The sequence below is a fragment of the Amblyraja radiata genome, chromosome 5, assembly GCF_010909765.2.
Source record: "Amblyraja radiata isolate CabotCenter1 chromosome 5, sAmbRad1.1.pri, whole genome shotgun sequence".
NCBI classification, from domain to species: domain Eukaryota; kingdom Metazoa; phylum Chordata; class Chondrichthyes; order Rajiformes; family Rajidae; genus Amblyraja; species Amblyraja radiata.
Genome location: NC_045960.1, coordinates 9,193,032 through 9,210,124, shown reverse-complemented (window position 1 = coordinate 9,210,124; position 17,093 = coordinate 9,193,032). Strand labels below are relative to the sequence as shown.

The 17,093-nt window shown below is 45.9% G+C and overlaps 1 protein-coding gene across 1 annotated transcript in view; it reads right to left on the bottom strand.

Annotated features, from left to right (window-relative positions):
* kif6 (kinesin family member 6) overlaps window positions 1–17,093 on the bottom strand; it is a 548,981-nt gene that overhangs the window by 281,218 nt on the left and 250,670 nt on the right. Inside the window, exons 11-13 of the mRNA XM_033020572.1 lie at window positions 14,992–15,097; window positions 13,403–13,544; window positions 5,774–5,989 (exon numbers count right to left, since the gene is read on the bottom strand). Of these exons, the coding sequence (XP_032876463.1) occupies window positions 5,774–5,989; window positions 13,403–13,544; window positions 14,992–15,097 (464 nt within the window). The remainder of the gene's footprint in view (window positions 1–5,773; window positions 5,990–13,402; window positions 13,545–14,991; window positions 15,098–17,093) is intronic.

Genomic DNA, 17,093 nt, shown 5'->3' with positions numbered 1-17,093 from the left:
GTGAACTGTGGAACTGGTAAAAAAGACTAGAGTGGAGGAAGGGGGCAAGGGAGGAGGGGAATGTTGGTAGAAGTTTCTTAAAATTAGAGAGTTCAACGTTCTTGCCACTGGGTTCATAAGTTATAGGAGCAGAATTAGGCCATTCGGCCCGTTGTCTACTCTAACATTCAATTATGTCTGATCCGTCTTTTCCTTTCAACCCTATTCTTCTGCCTTTTCCCCATAACTCCTGACACCCATTCTAATCAAGAAACACTTGGGGTGTAAGCTGCCTAAACAAAAAAATGGGTGCTGTTCGTCCAATTTGCCCTGGGCCTCAGTCTGGCAATGGAGGAGGCCCAGGACAGGAAGGTCAGTGTGGGAATGGGAGGGGAGTGAAAGTGGTTAGCAACCAGGAGATCCAGTAGACCTCAACGGACTGCGCGCAAGTGTTCGGCGGAACAGTAGCTGAGTCTTCTGGATTCTAACTACGTTTGGTCCCGCCGATGTACGGGTACTCAGTCAAGGCTATTTTAGAGATACAGCGCGGAAACAGGCGTACCAAGTCCACCCGACCAATGGTCATCCCGTGCACTACCTCACACACACTAGCGACTAAATCAAATACGAGTTACACCATTCCCTCTTCTCCCCTTTCCCATCAGATGTAGGAAAACGCACACCTCCAGATTCAGGGACAGATTCTTCCCAGCTGTTGTCGGGCAACTGAATCATCCTACCACAACCAGAGAGCAGTGCTGAACTACTATCTACCTCATTGGAGACCCTCGGACTATCTTTGATCGGACTTTACCTTGTACTAAACGTTATTCACGTTAGTCCCTTTACACTGTACACTGTGGGCGGCTCGATTGTAATCATGTATTGTCTTTCCGCAGACTGGTTAGCACGCAACAAGAAAGTTTTTCACTGTACCTCGGTACACGTGAGAATAAACAAAACTCAAACTCAGATACAGAGGCGGTGGAATGATTCTGTCTACTGCACTGCTAACATCAGTTATTTCATTAGCTGGGCTTCAGAGTGCCTGCACGTTGGAACATGGCATGAAAAGATTAATTGGTATAACATTCACAGGAAGCATTTGTTTGCCAGAGTAAACTTCGTACAGGCTGGGTTCAAGGATCAGGGTCTGTGAAACACACCCAGGATGGCAGAAGCTGTCCGATTCAGCTGCACGTTTGTTTAGACTGCAAATACCAACGTTGCAGTTGGGAAACAGGAATCTGGAGAATACCGAACAGTCTGTGCCTTTTGTATGTTGACCAAGTATAAATCTGACCCATGCACCATAAACTCTTCCGCACGAGATGTCCAAGTCTTGGAGACTTGTGAACGGCCATCAAACGTTGAGGAACAGGAAAAGAACATGGTGTAACATTCACGTTAGTTATCTCTGTATCTAATTATTTTTATGCAACTATATTTTCTTTCTTGAGACAGTTTGCTATTTCCTCCATGGAAAACTTCATTTGACCATTAGCACTTAATTTAATTTAATTTCTTTCTTTATTTATATAGCACATTTTTAGTCAACTTGCATTGACCCCAAAGTGCTTCACATAATTACATTCACACACACAGGCAAAGGTGGGTGAAGTGTCTTGCCCAAGGACACACACAGGCAAAGGTGGGTGAAGTGTCTTGCCCAAGGACACACACAGGCAAAGGTGGGTGAAGTGTCTTGCCCAAGGACACAACGACAGTATGCACTCCAAGCGGGATTCGAACCAGCTACCTTCCGGTTGCCAGCCGAACACTTAGCCCATTGTGCCATCTGTCGTCCAGTTCACTTAATAATATTCATAAGATAGACACAAAATGCTGGAGTAACTCAGCAGATCAGGCAGTATCTCTGGAGAGAAAGAATGGGTGACGTTTCCGGTCGAGACCCTTAAATGTCACCCATTCCTCCTCTCCCGAGATGCTGCCTGTCCCACTGAGTTACTTCAACATTTTGTGTATATCTTCGGTTTAAATCAGCATCTGCAGTTCCTTCCTACACAATAATATTGATAAGTTGAAGGAGCAGAATTAAGCCATTCAGCGCATCAAGTCTACTCCGCCATTCAATCATAGTTGATCTATCTTTCTCTCTCAACCCCATTCTCCTGCCTTCGCCCCATAACCCCTAACGCCCATACATATGGGGTACCGCAAGGCTCAGTGCTGGGACCCCAGCTATTTACAATATATATTAATGATCTGGATGAGGGAATTGAAGACAATATCTCCAAGTTTGCGGATGACACTAAGCTGGGGGGCAGTGTTAGCTGTGAGGAGGATGCTAGGAGACTGCAAGGTGACTTGGATAGGCTGGGTGAGTGGGCAAATGTTTGGCAGATGCAGTATAATGTGGATAAATGTGAGGTTATCCATTTTGGTGGCAAAAACAGGAAAGCAGACTATTATCTAAATGGTGGCCGACTAGGAAAAGGGGAGATGCAGCGAGATCTGGGTGTCATGGTACACCAGTCATTGAAAGTAGGCATGCAGGTGCAGCAGGCAGTGAAGAAAGCGAATGGTATGTTAGCTTTCATAGCAAAAGGATTTTAGTATAGGAGCAGGGAGGTTCTACTGCAGTTGTACAGGGTCTTGGTGAGACCACACCTGGAGTATTGCATACAGTTTTGGTCTCCAAATCTGAGGAAGGACATTATTGCCATAGAGGGAGTGCAGAGAAGGTTCACCAGACTGATTCCTGGGATGTCAGGACTGTCTTATGAAGAAAGACTGGATAGACTTGGTTTATACTCTCTAGAATTTAGGAGATTGAGAGGGGATCTTATAGAAACTTATAAAATTCTTAAGGGGTTGGACAGGCTAGATGCAGGAAGATTGCTCTCAATGTTGGGGAAGTCCAGGACAAGGGGTCACAGCTTAAGGATAAGGGGGAAATCCTTTAAAACCGAGATGAGAAGAACTTTTTTCACACAGAGTGGTGAATCTCTGGAACTCTCTGCCACAGAGGTTAGTCGAGGCCAGTTCATTGGCTATATTTAAGAGGGAGTTAGATGTGGCCCTTGTGGCTAAGGGGATCAGAGGGTATGGAGAGAAGGCAGGTACAGGATACTGAGTTGGATGATCAGCCATGATCATATTGAATGGCGGTGCAGGCTCGAAGGGCCGAATGGCCTACTCCTGCACCTAATTTCTATGTTTCTATGTAATTAAGAATCTATCAATTGACTTCGCCTCCACAGCGTTCTGTGGCAATGAATTCCACAGATTCACCACCCACTAACAAAATAAATTCTTCCTCATCTCCTTTCTAAAGGTACGTCCTTCTACTCTGAGGCCATGGCCTCTGGTCCTAGACTCTTCCACTAGAAAACATCCTCTCCACATCCACTCTATCCAGGCCTTTCACTATTCGGTAAGTTTCAATGAGGTCCAACTCAATGAGTTTCAAATGAGCATCAACATATTTTTATTTTATCATATGGCTGTTACGGCGCTAACATACTGTCATTTTCTAGTGTGCCATCTACTATTAACTATTTTTGTGTTCGAAGGAACTGCAGATATTGGTTTATACCAAAGACAGACACAAAGTGCTGGAGCAATTCAGCGGGACAGGCAGCATCTTTTGATATAGGCTTGGTATAAGTATAAATTGTGCCTAGAGTGTGTGGCCCACCGAGTCCGCACCAACCAGCGATCCCCACACATTAACACCATCCTACGTGCACAAGGGACAATTTACATTTATACCAAGCCAATTAACCTACATACCTGTACATCTTTGGAGTGTGGGAGGAAACCGAAGATCTCAGAGAATCTCACAGTATAGAAAGCGGCCCTTTGGCCCACCATGTCCACACCGACCAGCGATCACCCGTACACTATTAGTATCCAACACAAACCATGGACGCTTTTACAGAATCCAATAAACCTACAAACCCGCACGTCTTTGGAGTGTTGGAGGAAATGGAGCACCCGGATAAAACCCGTGCAGGTCACAGGGAGAAAGTGCAATCTCCGTACAGACAGCACCCGTAGTCGGGATCGAACCCGGGTCTCCGGCTTTGCAAGCGCTGTCAGGCAGCAACTCTACAGCTGCGCCACCGTGATTGCCACAGATGCTGGTTTAGATAAGGAGATACAAAGCGCTCGATTAACACAGTGGATCAGGCAGCATCTCTGGGTCAGTCTGAAGAAAGATCCCAATCTGAAATGTCACTTAGTTTGAGTTTCACTAGTGCATCAAAGATTCCCTTGATCTCACTCTTGACCTTTGTCCAAAATTACAACCAAGTAAGACTGGACTGATGTGTTATTTATTGAGACTTTGTGTGTGAGTAAACCAGTGACCTTTTTCATACCAAATAAAAAGTATGAGAAATTAATCACAGAATCACCACTTTGTGATATTCACCGGTTTCATGCACAAATGCATTGCATGGAACAACAGCTCAGGTTTGTAACCACGCCAACCTTTCTGTCCTGGGCCTCCTCCAATGCCTGGATGAGGCCACACGCAAACTGGAGGAGCAATACCTCCAGGGGCGGCACGGTGGCGCAACGGTAGAGTTGCTGCCTTACACCAGTTTTTGAACAGGATTCTCTGCATGTTACTCTGATCCTCAGCATTATACTGAGTGAATTTCACGCCTCTAGAATGTAAGGTGGAGCTTAACAATTCGGAGTGGTGTAGGCACTGCAGCTTCTCAAGCCTGCCTGGCAGTAGGGAACAGTTTCACTCATCTTTGGCCTTAAATCCACGCTGTCCAACTTCATCATCTTTGAATCTCCAATGATTATCTCAGTCTACACAGTACAATGTGTCGCGGCCATGGAGGCGTAGCGGTAGAGTTGCAACGCCGGAGACCCGGGTTCCATCCCGACTACGGGTGCTGTCTGCACAGAGTTTGTACCTTCTCCCCGTGACTGCATGGGATTTCTCCGAGATCATCTGTTTCCTCCCACACTCCAAAGACGTACAGGCTTGTAGGTTAATTCGCTTGGTTTATGTATAAATTGTCCCTAGTGTGTGTAGCATAGTGCGAATGTGCGGGGAACGCTGGTCAGTGCGGAATCAGTGGGCCGAAGGGCCTGTTTCCACGCTGTATCATAGAAACATAGAAACATGGAAACATAGAAAATAGGTGCAGGAGTAGGCCATTCGGCCCTTCGAGCCTGCACCGCCATTCAATGTGATCATGGCTGATCATCCAACTCAGTATCCTGTACCTGCCTTCTCTCCATACCCCCTGATCCCTTTAGCCACAAAGGCTACATCTACTCCCTCTTAAATATAGCCTATGAACTGGCCTCAACTACCTTCTGTGGCAGAGAATTCCACAGATTCACCACTCTCTGTGTGAAAAATGTTTTTCTCATCCCTCTTTGTGTGAAAATGTTTTTCTCATCTATCTCTCAACTAACGATTTTATTTCCACACGTCTCTAGGGTAGACAATTCCAATGGTTGCAATTGTCCGTGACAAGAATCCCTCCTCGTCTCAGTGTTGTAGCCACAGCTTCACATCAATATATTGGCTTCCTGCTTCCGATGTCCCATCCAGGGCAAGCATTAACCAGCATTTGTCAAGCCCTCTCAAAGGCTTACGTTGCCATATTCAGATTAGGCACACACCAATGAGAATACCTCCAATGAGAATACCACCAATGAGATACCACCAATGAGATACCACAAAATATTACCGTTGCGGTTCAGTCAATTTGCCATGTGGAAATTGGGAAGAATGAATATCAAAATGGAGTCAACGTCAATTGTTTCAACAAAGGCAGGAAAATGTGAAGGTACGTACCTAGTCTGCTGCAAACGAAGGTTGACTCGGATCCGGAGGTGCTTGTGTTGCTCATAGATATTACTTCAGAAAAGGATTTAGACTGGCGGCCGGCATTGCTTTCCTTGAAGGACTGGGCGCTAGAGGGGGGCATGTTCATACGGTTGTCCGAGTTTATTTGGCTGACGGCATCTTGTACCCTCTTCTTCTCTTTCTTTAGCATGTTCACTAGAATATCTAAGGAGTCTATTCAAGGAGAATTAGCCGTGAAGTTATAAGGAAATGCAATTTTAAATAACTACCCTGTGTACATCTCCGCAGGTCCGGAAACGCCATCAGTACAAGAGAACTTAACAATACGTCATGGGAAGAAAATTCATGTATTTAATTTAAGTAAGAAAATGGCAATGGCACAGAAACCAGAGGAACCTGAATATATTAAGGGAAACTGGATTGGAAATTGACGGAGGCTTAATCGCTATTTTATGAGACTTTAAGATTGTGGAATGAAAGAAATTGCAGATATCATTTCTCTCACATAAAGAGAGTGGGGAAGAAGAAAGGAGAAATATGCAGACAACATAGTTTGTGGGAGGGAAAGAACTGCCGAAGCTGGTTTAAATCGAAGGTAGACACAAAATGCTGGAGTAACTCAGCGGGACAGGCAGCATCTCTGGAGAGAAGGAATGGGTGACGTTTCGGGTCAAGACCCTTCTTCAGACTGAAGAAAATACCCATAGTAAGTGGGAACGTCACTTGGATACCATCAACAGTGGTAGAGTGATGGAACACTTAAACAGCTCGCTGGAAGACTGAACAGACTTATGGATAGTCAGCATGGGGGGGGGGGGGGGGGGGGGGGTAACGCACATCACAGAGAATTGATCTGAGTGTTTCGAGGGAATGACGATGAGTATAGGGCAATGGATAATGTCCAGAGGATCTTTAGTAATGCTTCCGGCGAGCGCTCTCATCGTCGTTCTTCCAGCACATTGTGTTTTCCATGCAGATAAAACATTTGGTCGTACAATTTAGTGTAGTTTCGTTTAGTTTAGAGATACAGTGCGGAAACAAGCCCGTCGGCCCACCGAGTCCGCACCGACCAGCGATCCCCGCACATTAACACACACTAGGGACAATTTACACTTATACCAAGCCAATTAACCTACAAACCTGTACGTCTTTCGAGTGTGGGAGGAAACCGAAGATCTCGGAGAAAACCCATGCAGGTCACGGGGAGAACGTAAAACTCCGTACAGACAGCACCCGTAGTCGGGATCGAACCTGGGTCACTGGGGTTGCAAGTGCTGTAAGGCAGCAACTCTACTGCTGCGCAACCGTGCTGCCCTTAAATTTGAAGTTGAATTCAATGCATTGGCGGATATGTAGTTATGGGAAGTCGGGGGGGTGAGTTGGTAGGTTGGTGTTTGACAACATTGGAGTTGAAAATAAACATGATGGAAGATAGAAACATAGAAACATAGAAACATAGAAAGTAGGTGCGAGAGTAGACCACCAGGTCCGTCGAGCCCGCACCGCCATTCGCTCATGGCTGAACACTAAACAGACACACTTACCCACAAACAGTAGACACAAGACACAGAACACAAGACACTACCCTCCCCTTTATACCGCTATCACCCCTCTCCACCCCAAGAACCGCGTGATCTCCTGGGGGAGGCAAAAAACCGGATAAAAACCCAGGTCCAATTCGGGAAAAAAATCCGGGAAATTCCTCTCCGACCCCAATCCAGGCGATCGACACTTGTCCAGGAGATCACTCAGGTCTTACTATACTAACCATACCTAGGTCCATATCCCTGCCCTCTCCCCGTAGCCCCTTATCCCCTTGGCAGCTAAAAAACCATCTATTTTAGACTTAAATATATTTAACGTTTCTGCTTCCACTGCTCCCTGGGGCAGTGAATTCCATAAATTAACCACCCTCTGGGTGAAGAAGTTCTTCCTCATCTCAGTTTTAAAAGAGCCCCCCCTTATTCTGCAACTATGTCCCCTAGTTCTAGTTTCCCCGATCATTGGGAACATCCTCGGTGCATCCACCCGATCAAGGCCCCTCACGATCTTATATGTTTCAATGAGATCGCCTCTCATTCTTCTAAACTCCAAAGAGTAGAGTTCCAGCCTACTTAACCTTTCCTCATATGTCAATCCCCTCATTGCAGGAATTAATCTTGTAAACCTTCGCTGCACTGCCTCCAGGGCTAGTACATCCTTTCTTAAGTATGGACCCCAGAACTGTACACAGTATTCCAAATGTGGTCTCACTAATACTGTGTACAGCTGCAGCAAGACCTCCGTGTTTTTATACTCAATCCCCCTAGCAATAAAGGCCAAAACTCCATTGGCCTTCCTGATTGCTTGCTGCACCTGCATACTAACTTTTAGTGATTCATGTACTACTACCCCTAGATCCCTTTGCGTTGCATTACAACGCAGCTCCTCCTCATTTAGAAAATAACTTGCCCTATCATTTTTTTTCCCAAAGTGAATGACTTCACATTTATTAGTATTAAATTTCATCTGCCAAGTTGTTGCCCACTCACCTAGCTTATCTATATCCTTTTGCAGACTCTTCCTATCCTCCTCATCCCCTACTTTTCCTCCCATTTTTGTATCGTCCTCAAATTTTGATATATTACACTTGGTTCCCTCCTCCAAATCATTTATATAAATTGTAAACAACTGGGGTCCCAGCACCGACCCTTGCGGAACCCCGCTAGTTACCGGTTGCCATCCCGAGTATGAACCATTTATCCCCACTCTCTGCTTCCTATTTGTTAGCCAATCCTCTACCCATGCTAATATATTACCCCCAATCCCATAATTTTTTATTTTTAGCAATAGTCTCTTATGTGGCACCTTGTCAAAAGCCTTTTGGAAGTCCAAGTATACCACATCCACCGGTTCCCCTTTATCCACCCGGGTTGTTACTTCCTCAAAGAATTCGAGCAGATTCGTTAAACAGGACTTCCCCTTCACAAAACCATGCTGGTTCTGTCCGATGAAGTCATGTTTATCCAAGTGCCCCGTTAGTGTTTCTTTAATAATTGTCTCTAACATTTTACCCACCACCGATGTTAGACTAACCGGTCTATAGTTACCCGCCTTCTGTTTACTTCCTTTTTTAAATATAGGTGTTACATTGGCCATTTTCCAATCCACTGGGACCGTTCCTGCCTCCAGGGAGTTTTGGAAAATTATCACCAATGCATCCACAATCCCCACCGCTATCTCCCTCAAGACCCTTGGATGTAATCCATCAGGCCCAGGGGATTTATCCTCCTTCAGTCTCATTAATTTCCCTAATACCACCTCCTTGGTGATCTTAATAGTATTTAGCTCCTCCATTCCTACCGCCCCGTTTATCCAGCGTTGGAATATTTTTTGTGTCTTCTATGGTGAAGACTGATACAAAATACTCGTTTAATGCCTTTGCCATTTCCATGTTCCCCACCAACAACTCTCCAGTCTCACCCTCCAATGGACCAACGTTCACCTTAGCCACCCTTTTTCTTTTTATATAGCTATAAAAACTCTTACTATTAGTTTTTATGTTGTTCGCTAAATTCCTTTCATAGTCTATTTTCCCCGTCTTAATTAATCTCTTAGTTATTTTTTGCTGACCTTTAAATGCTTCCCAATCCTCTACCCTCCCACTATCTCTGGCTACCTTATATGCCCTTGCCTTCAGCCGAATACTATCCTTTATAGTTTTACTGAGCCATGGCTGACTGTTCTTACCCTTACCCCTTTTTTTCTTCATAGGAATAAATTTTTCTTGAAGGTTATACAGTAGATCCTTAAACGTACACCACTGCTCATGTACCGTCTTATTCTTGAGTCTGCTATCCCAGTCAACTTTGATCAGCTCAGTCCTCATACCTTCATAATCCCCCTAATTTAGACTAAGCACCCTAGCCTGAGTTTCAACCTGCTCCCCTTCTATTTGAATATGGAATTCGACCATATTGTGGTCACTTGTTCCCAACGAGTCCCTAACTATGACATTTTTAATTAATCCTGCTTCATTACACAGGACCAGATCCAAGATTGCCTCCCCCCTTGTCGGTTCTGTGACATACTGTTCTAGGAACCCGTCTCTAATACATTCTATAAACTCTTCCTCTAGTCTACCCTGCCCAGTTTGGTTTGCCCAATTAATATGAAAATTGAAGTCCCCCATGATTACAGCAGTTCCCTTTTTACATGCGTCAACTATTTGCAGATTTATGTTCTGACTAACAGCGTCACAGCTATTTGGAGGTCTATAAATTACACCCACTAGTGTTTTTTTCCCCTTGTTATTCTCTATCTGTACCCAAGCTGTTTCACTATCCTGATCCTTCAACGCAATATCCTTCCTCTCTATTGCCGTTATTCCCTCCCTTATTAAAAGGGCCACCCCTCCTCCCTTTCTTTCCTGTCTATCTTTTCTAATTGTCGAGTACCCCTCTATATTTAACTCCCAGTCCTGATCCCCTTGCAGCCATGTCTCCGTAATGGCCACGATATCATAACTATATATACTTAATTGCACCGTTAATTCATTTATCTTATAGACACAAAGTGCTGGAGTAACTTAGCGGGTCAGGCAGCATCTCTGGAGAATAGGAATAGGTGATGTTTCGGGTCGAGACACTTGTCCAGAGATGCTGCCTGTCCTGCGGAATTACTCCAGCATTTTGTGTCTATCTTTGGTGTAAACCAGCATCTGCAGTTCCTTCCTACACATGAACATGGTGGAGTTTGCGCAAACTGAAAATGAGAAAGCTCGTTAGAACCAAGTGGAGATAAGGCCTTGACTGGCAGTGAAATCAGGCAATTGTGAGCAATGGTGTGAAGATAAAGATGATGACAAAGAGGCGGCATCGTGGCACACTTGGTAGAGCCGATGCTCCAGGGCGCCAGACACCCTGGTTCGATCCTGACCTCGGGTGCTTTTATTAAAGTGGAATTTGCGCATTCTTCCCAATCGGTAAGCCGAAGGGGCCTGTTTCTGCAATGTATCTCTAAAATCTAAAGGTTTTCCTCCGGGTGCTCTGGTTTCCTCCCACATCCTCGACGGCATGCAAGTTTGTAGGTTAATTGACCTCTGTAAAATTGCCCATAGTTTGTAAAGAGTGAGCAAGTGGGGTACCATAGAATTAGTGTGAACGGGTGATCGAAGGTCGGATGTATCGCTAAAGGAACATGCAGCCCTAATGATGAGCACCATAACTGGGAGGAGCTAGCCAGCAGCTGTCCGTTTCAATTCACTTTTTTATTAGTTTTTAGTGAATTTTGTCCCATGTTTGTTGGGGAATTGGACTTTTTTATGTGGGGGGGAAGGGGGAAACTATTTTCTAGGTCCATACCTGGTCGGTGAGGCAGCTTTTTCCCCGAGCTGCACCGTCGACCCGTCCTTGCGGCCTACCAGCAGAAGTGGAGCGGCGTTTTCCTGGCGGGGACCGCCCAGCACCTTCAGCTTCTGTGGCGGCACAGCGCTGGAGCGCTATCGCGGAGCGGATCGGGCGATGCCTTGCCTGAGTCGCCGCGCTGGATCGCCGCGCTGGAGCTCCGGTATGCTGAGACCGCCGTGATCAACACCGTCGAGCTGCGGGACTGTGGAGCGGCCAGCCGCGGGCGGCGGCGCCGACTTTAACATCGGGAGCCTCGGAGCACCAACCGACGCGGCCCTGTCGGCTTCGGAAGCCACGGACTCCGGTAGGGAATCGGCCGTTCCAGCCGTCCCAGCCGCTGTGAGGACTCTCCCGACGCCGGAGCAACACCACTCGGCGAGAACGGCCAGGAACATCGGGCCTCCGTAGAGGCAACTGTGGAGGCTTCAATAGGCCTGACTATGGGAGAACTGGGGATGGGGACTGGACACTGTGCCTTCCCCCACAGTGGTAACCATTGTGGGGGGATGTTTTTTTGTGTGTAAATTATTACTTTATTCTGTGTCCAAGATGGCTGCCGGAAGGGCGAGTGTACGCTGGCGCGCTTTAGCTGCCGCTGCTCTCTCTTCATATTGTGTTTTTGATTTTTGTCTTTGGATTGAATTCTGTCTTTAATCTGTGTACTGGTGATGTCTTTACTATTTATTTTATTCCGCTTACATGTTTTTACTCTATTTGCTAAATGTTGTAAGGTGTCCTTGAGACTCTTGAAAGGCACCCATAAATAAAATGTATTATTATTATTATTATTATAACTGGTTTAGGGTCGAAGAGGCCAAGGCAATTATGCATGAGTGGAATCAACCTAGCAAGTAAGCAAGATGGACGCCAAAACTTGGAGTAACTCAGTGGGACAGGCAGCATCTCTGGAGAGAAGGAATGGGTGATATTTTGGGTCCAGACTCATCTTCTGAAGAAAGACTTGGTTACTTGCTGTGGGTGGGAAGGAACTGCAGATGCTGGTTAAAACCAAAGATAGACACAAAATGCTGGAGTAACTTAGCGGGCCAGGAAGCTTCTTCCGAAACTTCACCCATACCTTATCTCCAGATATGCTGCCTGTCCCGCTGAGTTCCTCCGCCATTTTGTGTCTATCTTTGGTTTTAACCAGCATCTGCAGTTCCTTCCCACCCACAGCAAGTAACCAAGACCAGGGATAAATTTATAGGCTCATGTGCAAAATATTCGCAAGAAGAAAATCAGGATAAACTTGGACCTGAGGATCTTCTTCTTCTTATCGAGTCCACACACAAGATTAGAAGTTGTTCAGCCAGAGCTGAACACACTTCTTGGCATCTGCACAATGGTGTCTGTCTTGCGCTTCTTGTGCTTCTTGTGCGTGGTGGTGGAAAGATTGGTTGAAACAGGGCCGCGACGTGAACGCTCTTTCCTTGGCCCCTGAGGATATAAAGTTACAGCTTATTGCCGGAAAACAGAGTCAGGGAAAGTGGAGTCCACCACTTGAAGTTTATGGAACAGGTTCTGAAGTAGCATATAACCCCCAACATGTACTGCACGTTTAATACAGACAGTTATGTAGTCTCAAGTGATGGTGCAGCAGAGTAACTGTATAGAAGGCGCCCTTTTTGATTGATTAAAAATACAGCAAAAGACTCACCGAGTCCACACCGATGTGGGAGGGAACCCGGAGGAAATCCGCGAGGTCACAGGGGGAACGTGCAAACTCCACAGATACAGCACCTAAGGTCAGAATCGAACCTGGTTCTCTGGTACCGCCCTTACGGCTTTGGACGATGCCACCAAGAAGGAAGTTTAGAGATACAGCGCAGAAACAGGCCCTTCGGCCCACCGGATCCGCTCCGACCAGCGACCCCCGCACATTAACACTATTCTACACCCACTAGGGACAATTTTTACATTTACCAAGACAATTAACTTACAACCCTGTACGTCTTTGGAGTGCAGGAGGAAACTGAAGATCTCGGAGAAAACCCACGCAGATAAAGTGTTGAAGTTTAAAAAGACCTAAAATAACAATTAGTTCAGACAGAACTTCTTCTTGGGAGATGGCGTGCACAGCCTAAAGTTGTAGGACAACTTGTTCTATTTGATCTTGTCTGACTGTGCACACCAGGTTGATTGCATTTGTCGAAACAGGGCGGACCACGTGAAGGTTGCAATCTCCCACCCCCAAGTTCAGGCAGATGAATCCAAAGGTAAAAAAGGATACTGATCTCATTATCTCGTTGCTGCAATAATTCTCTTAGTCTCGTCTCTGCATTACTGTCACCATCTCCATTGGTATCAGGGGATGAGACTCCATTGTCCATTTGCAAGCCAGGTTTACATTGTTGCGTCTCTTTCACTAAACCCTGGTAGAAGGAAGTTGAGTGCGTAAATATTCTGATAATGCAATCATTTTTTTCAAAGATTAACTTACCACTTTCCATTCAGAAATGATTCCAAATATTTTACTGCTTTCCAGACATTTATGAGTTGGAATTTAACTGGCTTCTCCCCTAATAGGATTGGATTAGTGAAAGTTGGTGGCCAGGAAACATTACCACATGACAAAAATTCAGCTTCGTTTAGTTCAGAGATACAGCGTGGAAACAAGCCCTTCAGCCCACCGGGTCCTCTGACCAGCAACCACCCATGCACTAGTTCTATCCTACACACTACTGAAGCCAATTAACCTACAAACCTGCACGTCCTTGGAATGTGGGTGGAAACCGGAGCACCCGAAGGAAACCCACATGGTCACAGGGAGAATGTGCAAACTGCGTACAGACAGCACCCATAGTCTGGATCGAACCCAGGTCTCTGGCTCTGTGAGGCAGCAACTCTACCGCTGCGCCACCGTATTGAAAAATAAGGGCAAATGGGACTAGCTTAGACGGGGCGATTTGGTCTGCATGGACGAGTTGGGTCGAGGAACGTGCTGTATGAATCTATGACACTCTGACTCCATGAAAACAGACCCGACACCTCCAGTCGCTGCTTACAGCTGATTCTCCTCTGCACCCTCTCCAATGTAGTCACGTCCTGTGTGGGAAGGAAATGCAGATGCTGGTTTAAACCGAAGATAGAAACAAAAGGCTGGAGTAACTCAGCGGGACAGGCAGCATCTCTGGAGCGAAGGAATAGGTGACGTTTCGATTAGATTTAGATTTAGATTTAGCTCTTACAGCTAAAGGAATCAAGGGATATGGGGAATAAGCAGGAACGGGGTACTGATTTTAGACGATCAGCCATGATCATATTAAATGGAGGTGGTGCTGGCTGGAAGGGGCGTATGGCCTACTGCTGCACCTATTTTGATATATTTCTATGCTCTATGTTTCTATGGGACAAGACCCTTCTTCAGACTGAGAGTGAGGGGAAAGGGAAATGCGAGGTACAATGGTGACCTAGAGACATATTAGAACCAATGAATAAAAGCTATGCAAAAAAGTAACAATATGCAAAACAAATAATGCAAGATAAGATATCATCGTTACTTTTTTGCATGTCTTTCATTTGTTTGTTCAAATATCTCACTGTATCACCATCTGTGTCTTTCGTCTCCCTTTCCCCTGGTTCTCAGTCTGAAGAAGGGTCTTGATCCAAACGTTATCTATTCCTTCTCCCCAGAGCTGCTGTCTGACCCGCTGACTTACTCCAGCTTTTTGCATCTATCTTCGGTAATCACGTCTTTGTGCATCAGCAGCAGCTCGCCGCCGAGGCCCAAAAGTACATTGTTATGTGTGAGCGCGCCGTTCGATTAAATTATCATGTGCTGTGGAGAGCGGATGCAATTTAAAGCCCTTGAACGCTGACCTTTAGTAGCTGGAAGCAGTGTTGAATCTTCCGCATGTCAGGTCCAATCTCCAACGAAGCCTCAGCATCTGTGTCCTCCAGGAAACCGGTGACTAGCTCCAACAACCTTTTGCATGGGGGGAAAATAAAGAGATTTAGTTTAGTTAAGATTAGAGATACAGTACGGGAACAGGCCCTTCAGCCCACAGTGTCTGTACCGACCAGTGATCCCCGCTAATTATCCTACACACACTAGGGCCAATTTACATTGATACCAAGTCAATTAACCTACAACCCTGTTCGTCTTTGGAGCGTGGGAGGCAATCGAAGATCTTGGGAAAAAAACCAACGCAGGTCACGGGGAGAACGTACAAACTCCGTGCCGACGGCGCCCATAGTCGGGATCGAACCCGGGTCTCGGGCGCTGCAAGGCAGAAACTCAACCGCTGCTGCACCACCGTGCCGGGCATAAGAATATGAATAAGAATAAAGAAATGCATCAGATTGACAGCGGTTCGAGCTTCACCTCTTGCCTGTCCTGGATTAGTGCTGCAAAGAAGTTCTGTAAGCATTTACAGCTGCCGCTAAGTCATTGGTGAAGAGGCACATCTTTTAGCAGCTAGTAGCCAGCAAAGCAAAACCTTGTGTTTTCCACGTTAGGAGTCGATATTCATCGTGAAAGGGAACTACCCCCACAAAGAAAAACCCCAGGTGTGCAAAGTATTTAGAATAAAATCAAACTATCCAAAACTGTAAAAATATGACCATGCATTACCGGTCATTCATAAATCAGATAATCACCAGAAAGACACAAGTATATTGTGCAGTGTTCATTTTGCATGTATTGTCTGGCAGAGTCAATTGTTCAATGTCTTTGTTAAATAGCTGACCCATTTATTATCAAAATTGCACAGCGCAATTTATTTAATGGATCCATTATCTTCATTAGCGTTTCATTGTTTATTCCGCACGTGAGCCTTTGGTTCCAAACAAAAAGCAGCATTAGTCCTACTGACCCACTAAAAGCACTGCGCCTTAAGAACAAGGGTTGAGATGGCTAACAATGAACAAAGAGCTAATGAAAACACAATGAGGCATTTTGAAACAACTTTAGAAAATGCTACAGAGCAACATGCTTGGTGCAGAGGGGTTGTTTCTCCTGGCTAAGAGATCTGGAATGAAGGACTCATAAACCAGGGGTAAGGGATCGGCTAAATTGTACAGCATTGAATTGATTATTGATTCATAAGATCACAAGTCATCATCATCGTCAGCGGTCACTGGAAACGAGTATGACTGTCCTCTCATGGAGGATGCCTGTGCGTGACTTTGTTTAACGTGGGGAGACTGGTGCACAGACATCCACCCCACGTGGGGTCCTTGACAGATCTAGGTCAGGATACAGTGGCGATCGGAGACCCTTTTCTGCTGCAGCCTTCATCCGCCTTCCCAGCCGTTGTGACGCTCCACTAAGGTCAGCCATCATCCTCCGCCTGTTCCACCGTTGAGGTCTTGGTTGGATTGCTCTTTGTCAGAGACCTCCCCCTCGACCGTACCACCATGGGTGGCCCTACCGGGAGCATAGCTGTAGAGAGATCATGAGTTATAGCAACAGAATTGGGCCATTCGGCCCATCAAGTCTACTCCGCCGTTTAATCATGGCTGATCTATCTCTCTTCCTCCTAACCCCATTCTCCTGACACCCTGATTGAAAGGCACAGCATGGAAACAGGCCCTTCGGCCCACCAAGTCCATGTCGACCATCAATCACCCGATCACACTAGTCCCATGTTATCCCACTTTTGCATCCACTCCCTACATACAAAAGGCAATTTACAGAGGGAAGATTAACCTATAAACCCGCACGTCTGGAGATTCCCTCTGCCGCCGTACACCCCGTGCCTTGTTCTTTTCCATACGTAATGCTTTCCAGATGACACATTCATCCGAATTTTTGAGAATTATAGGCCGCCTCCCTCTCCTTTTGGACACAAGTAGAATTGTTCATGAATACACCAGTGGTGCTGGAGTTGGAAACCCTTGCAACATCATCGTTCAAAATGTAGCACTTGCACACCTCCAAGGATCGGATGCACACCATTAATCCATATGAGCTGTGGTCA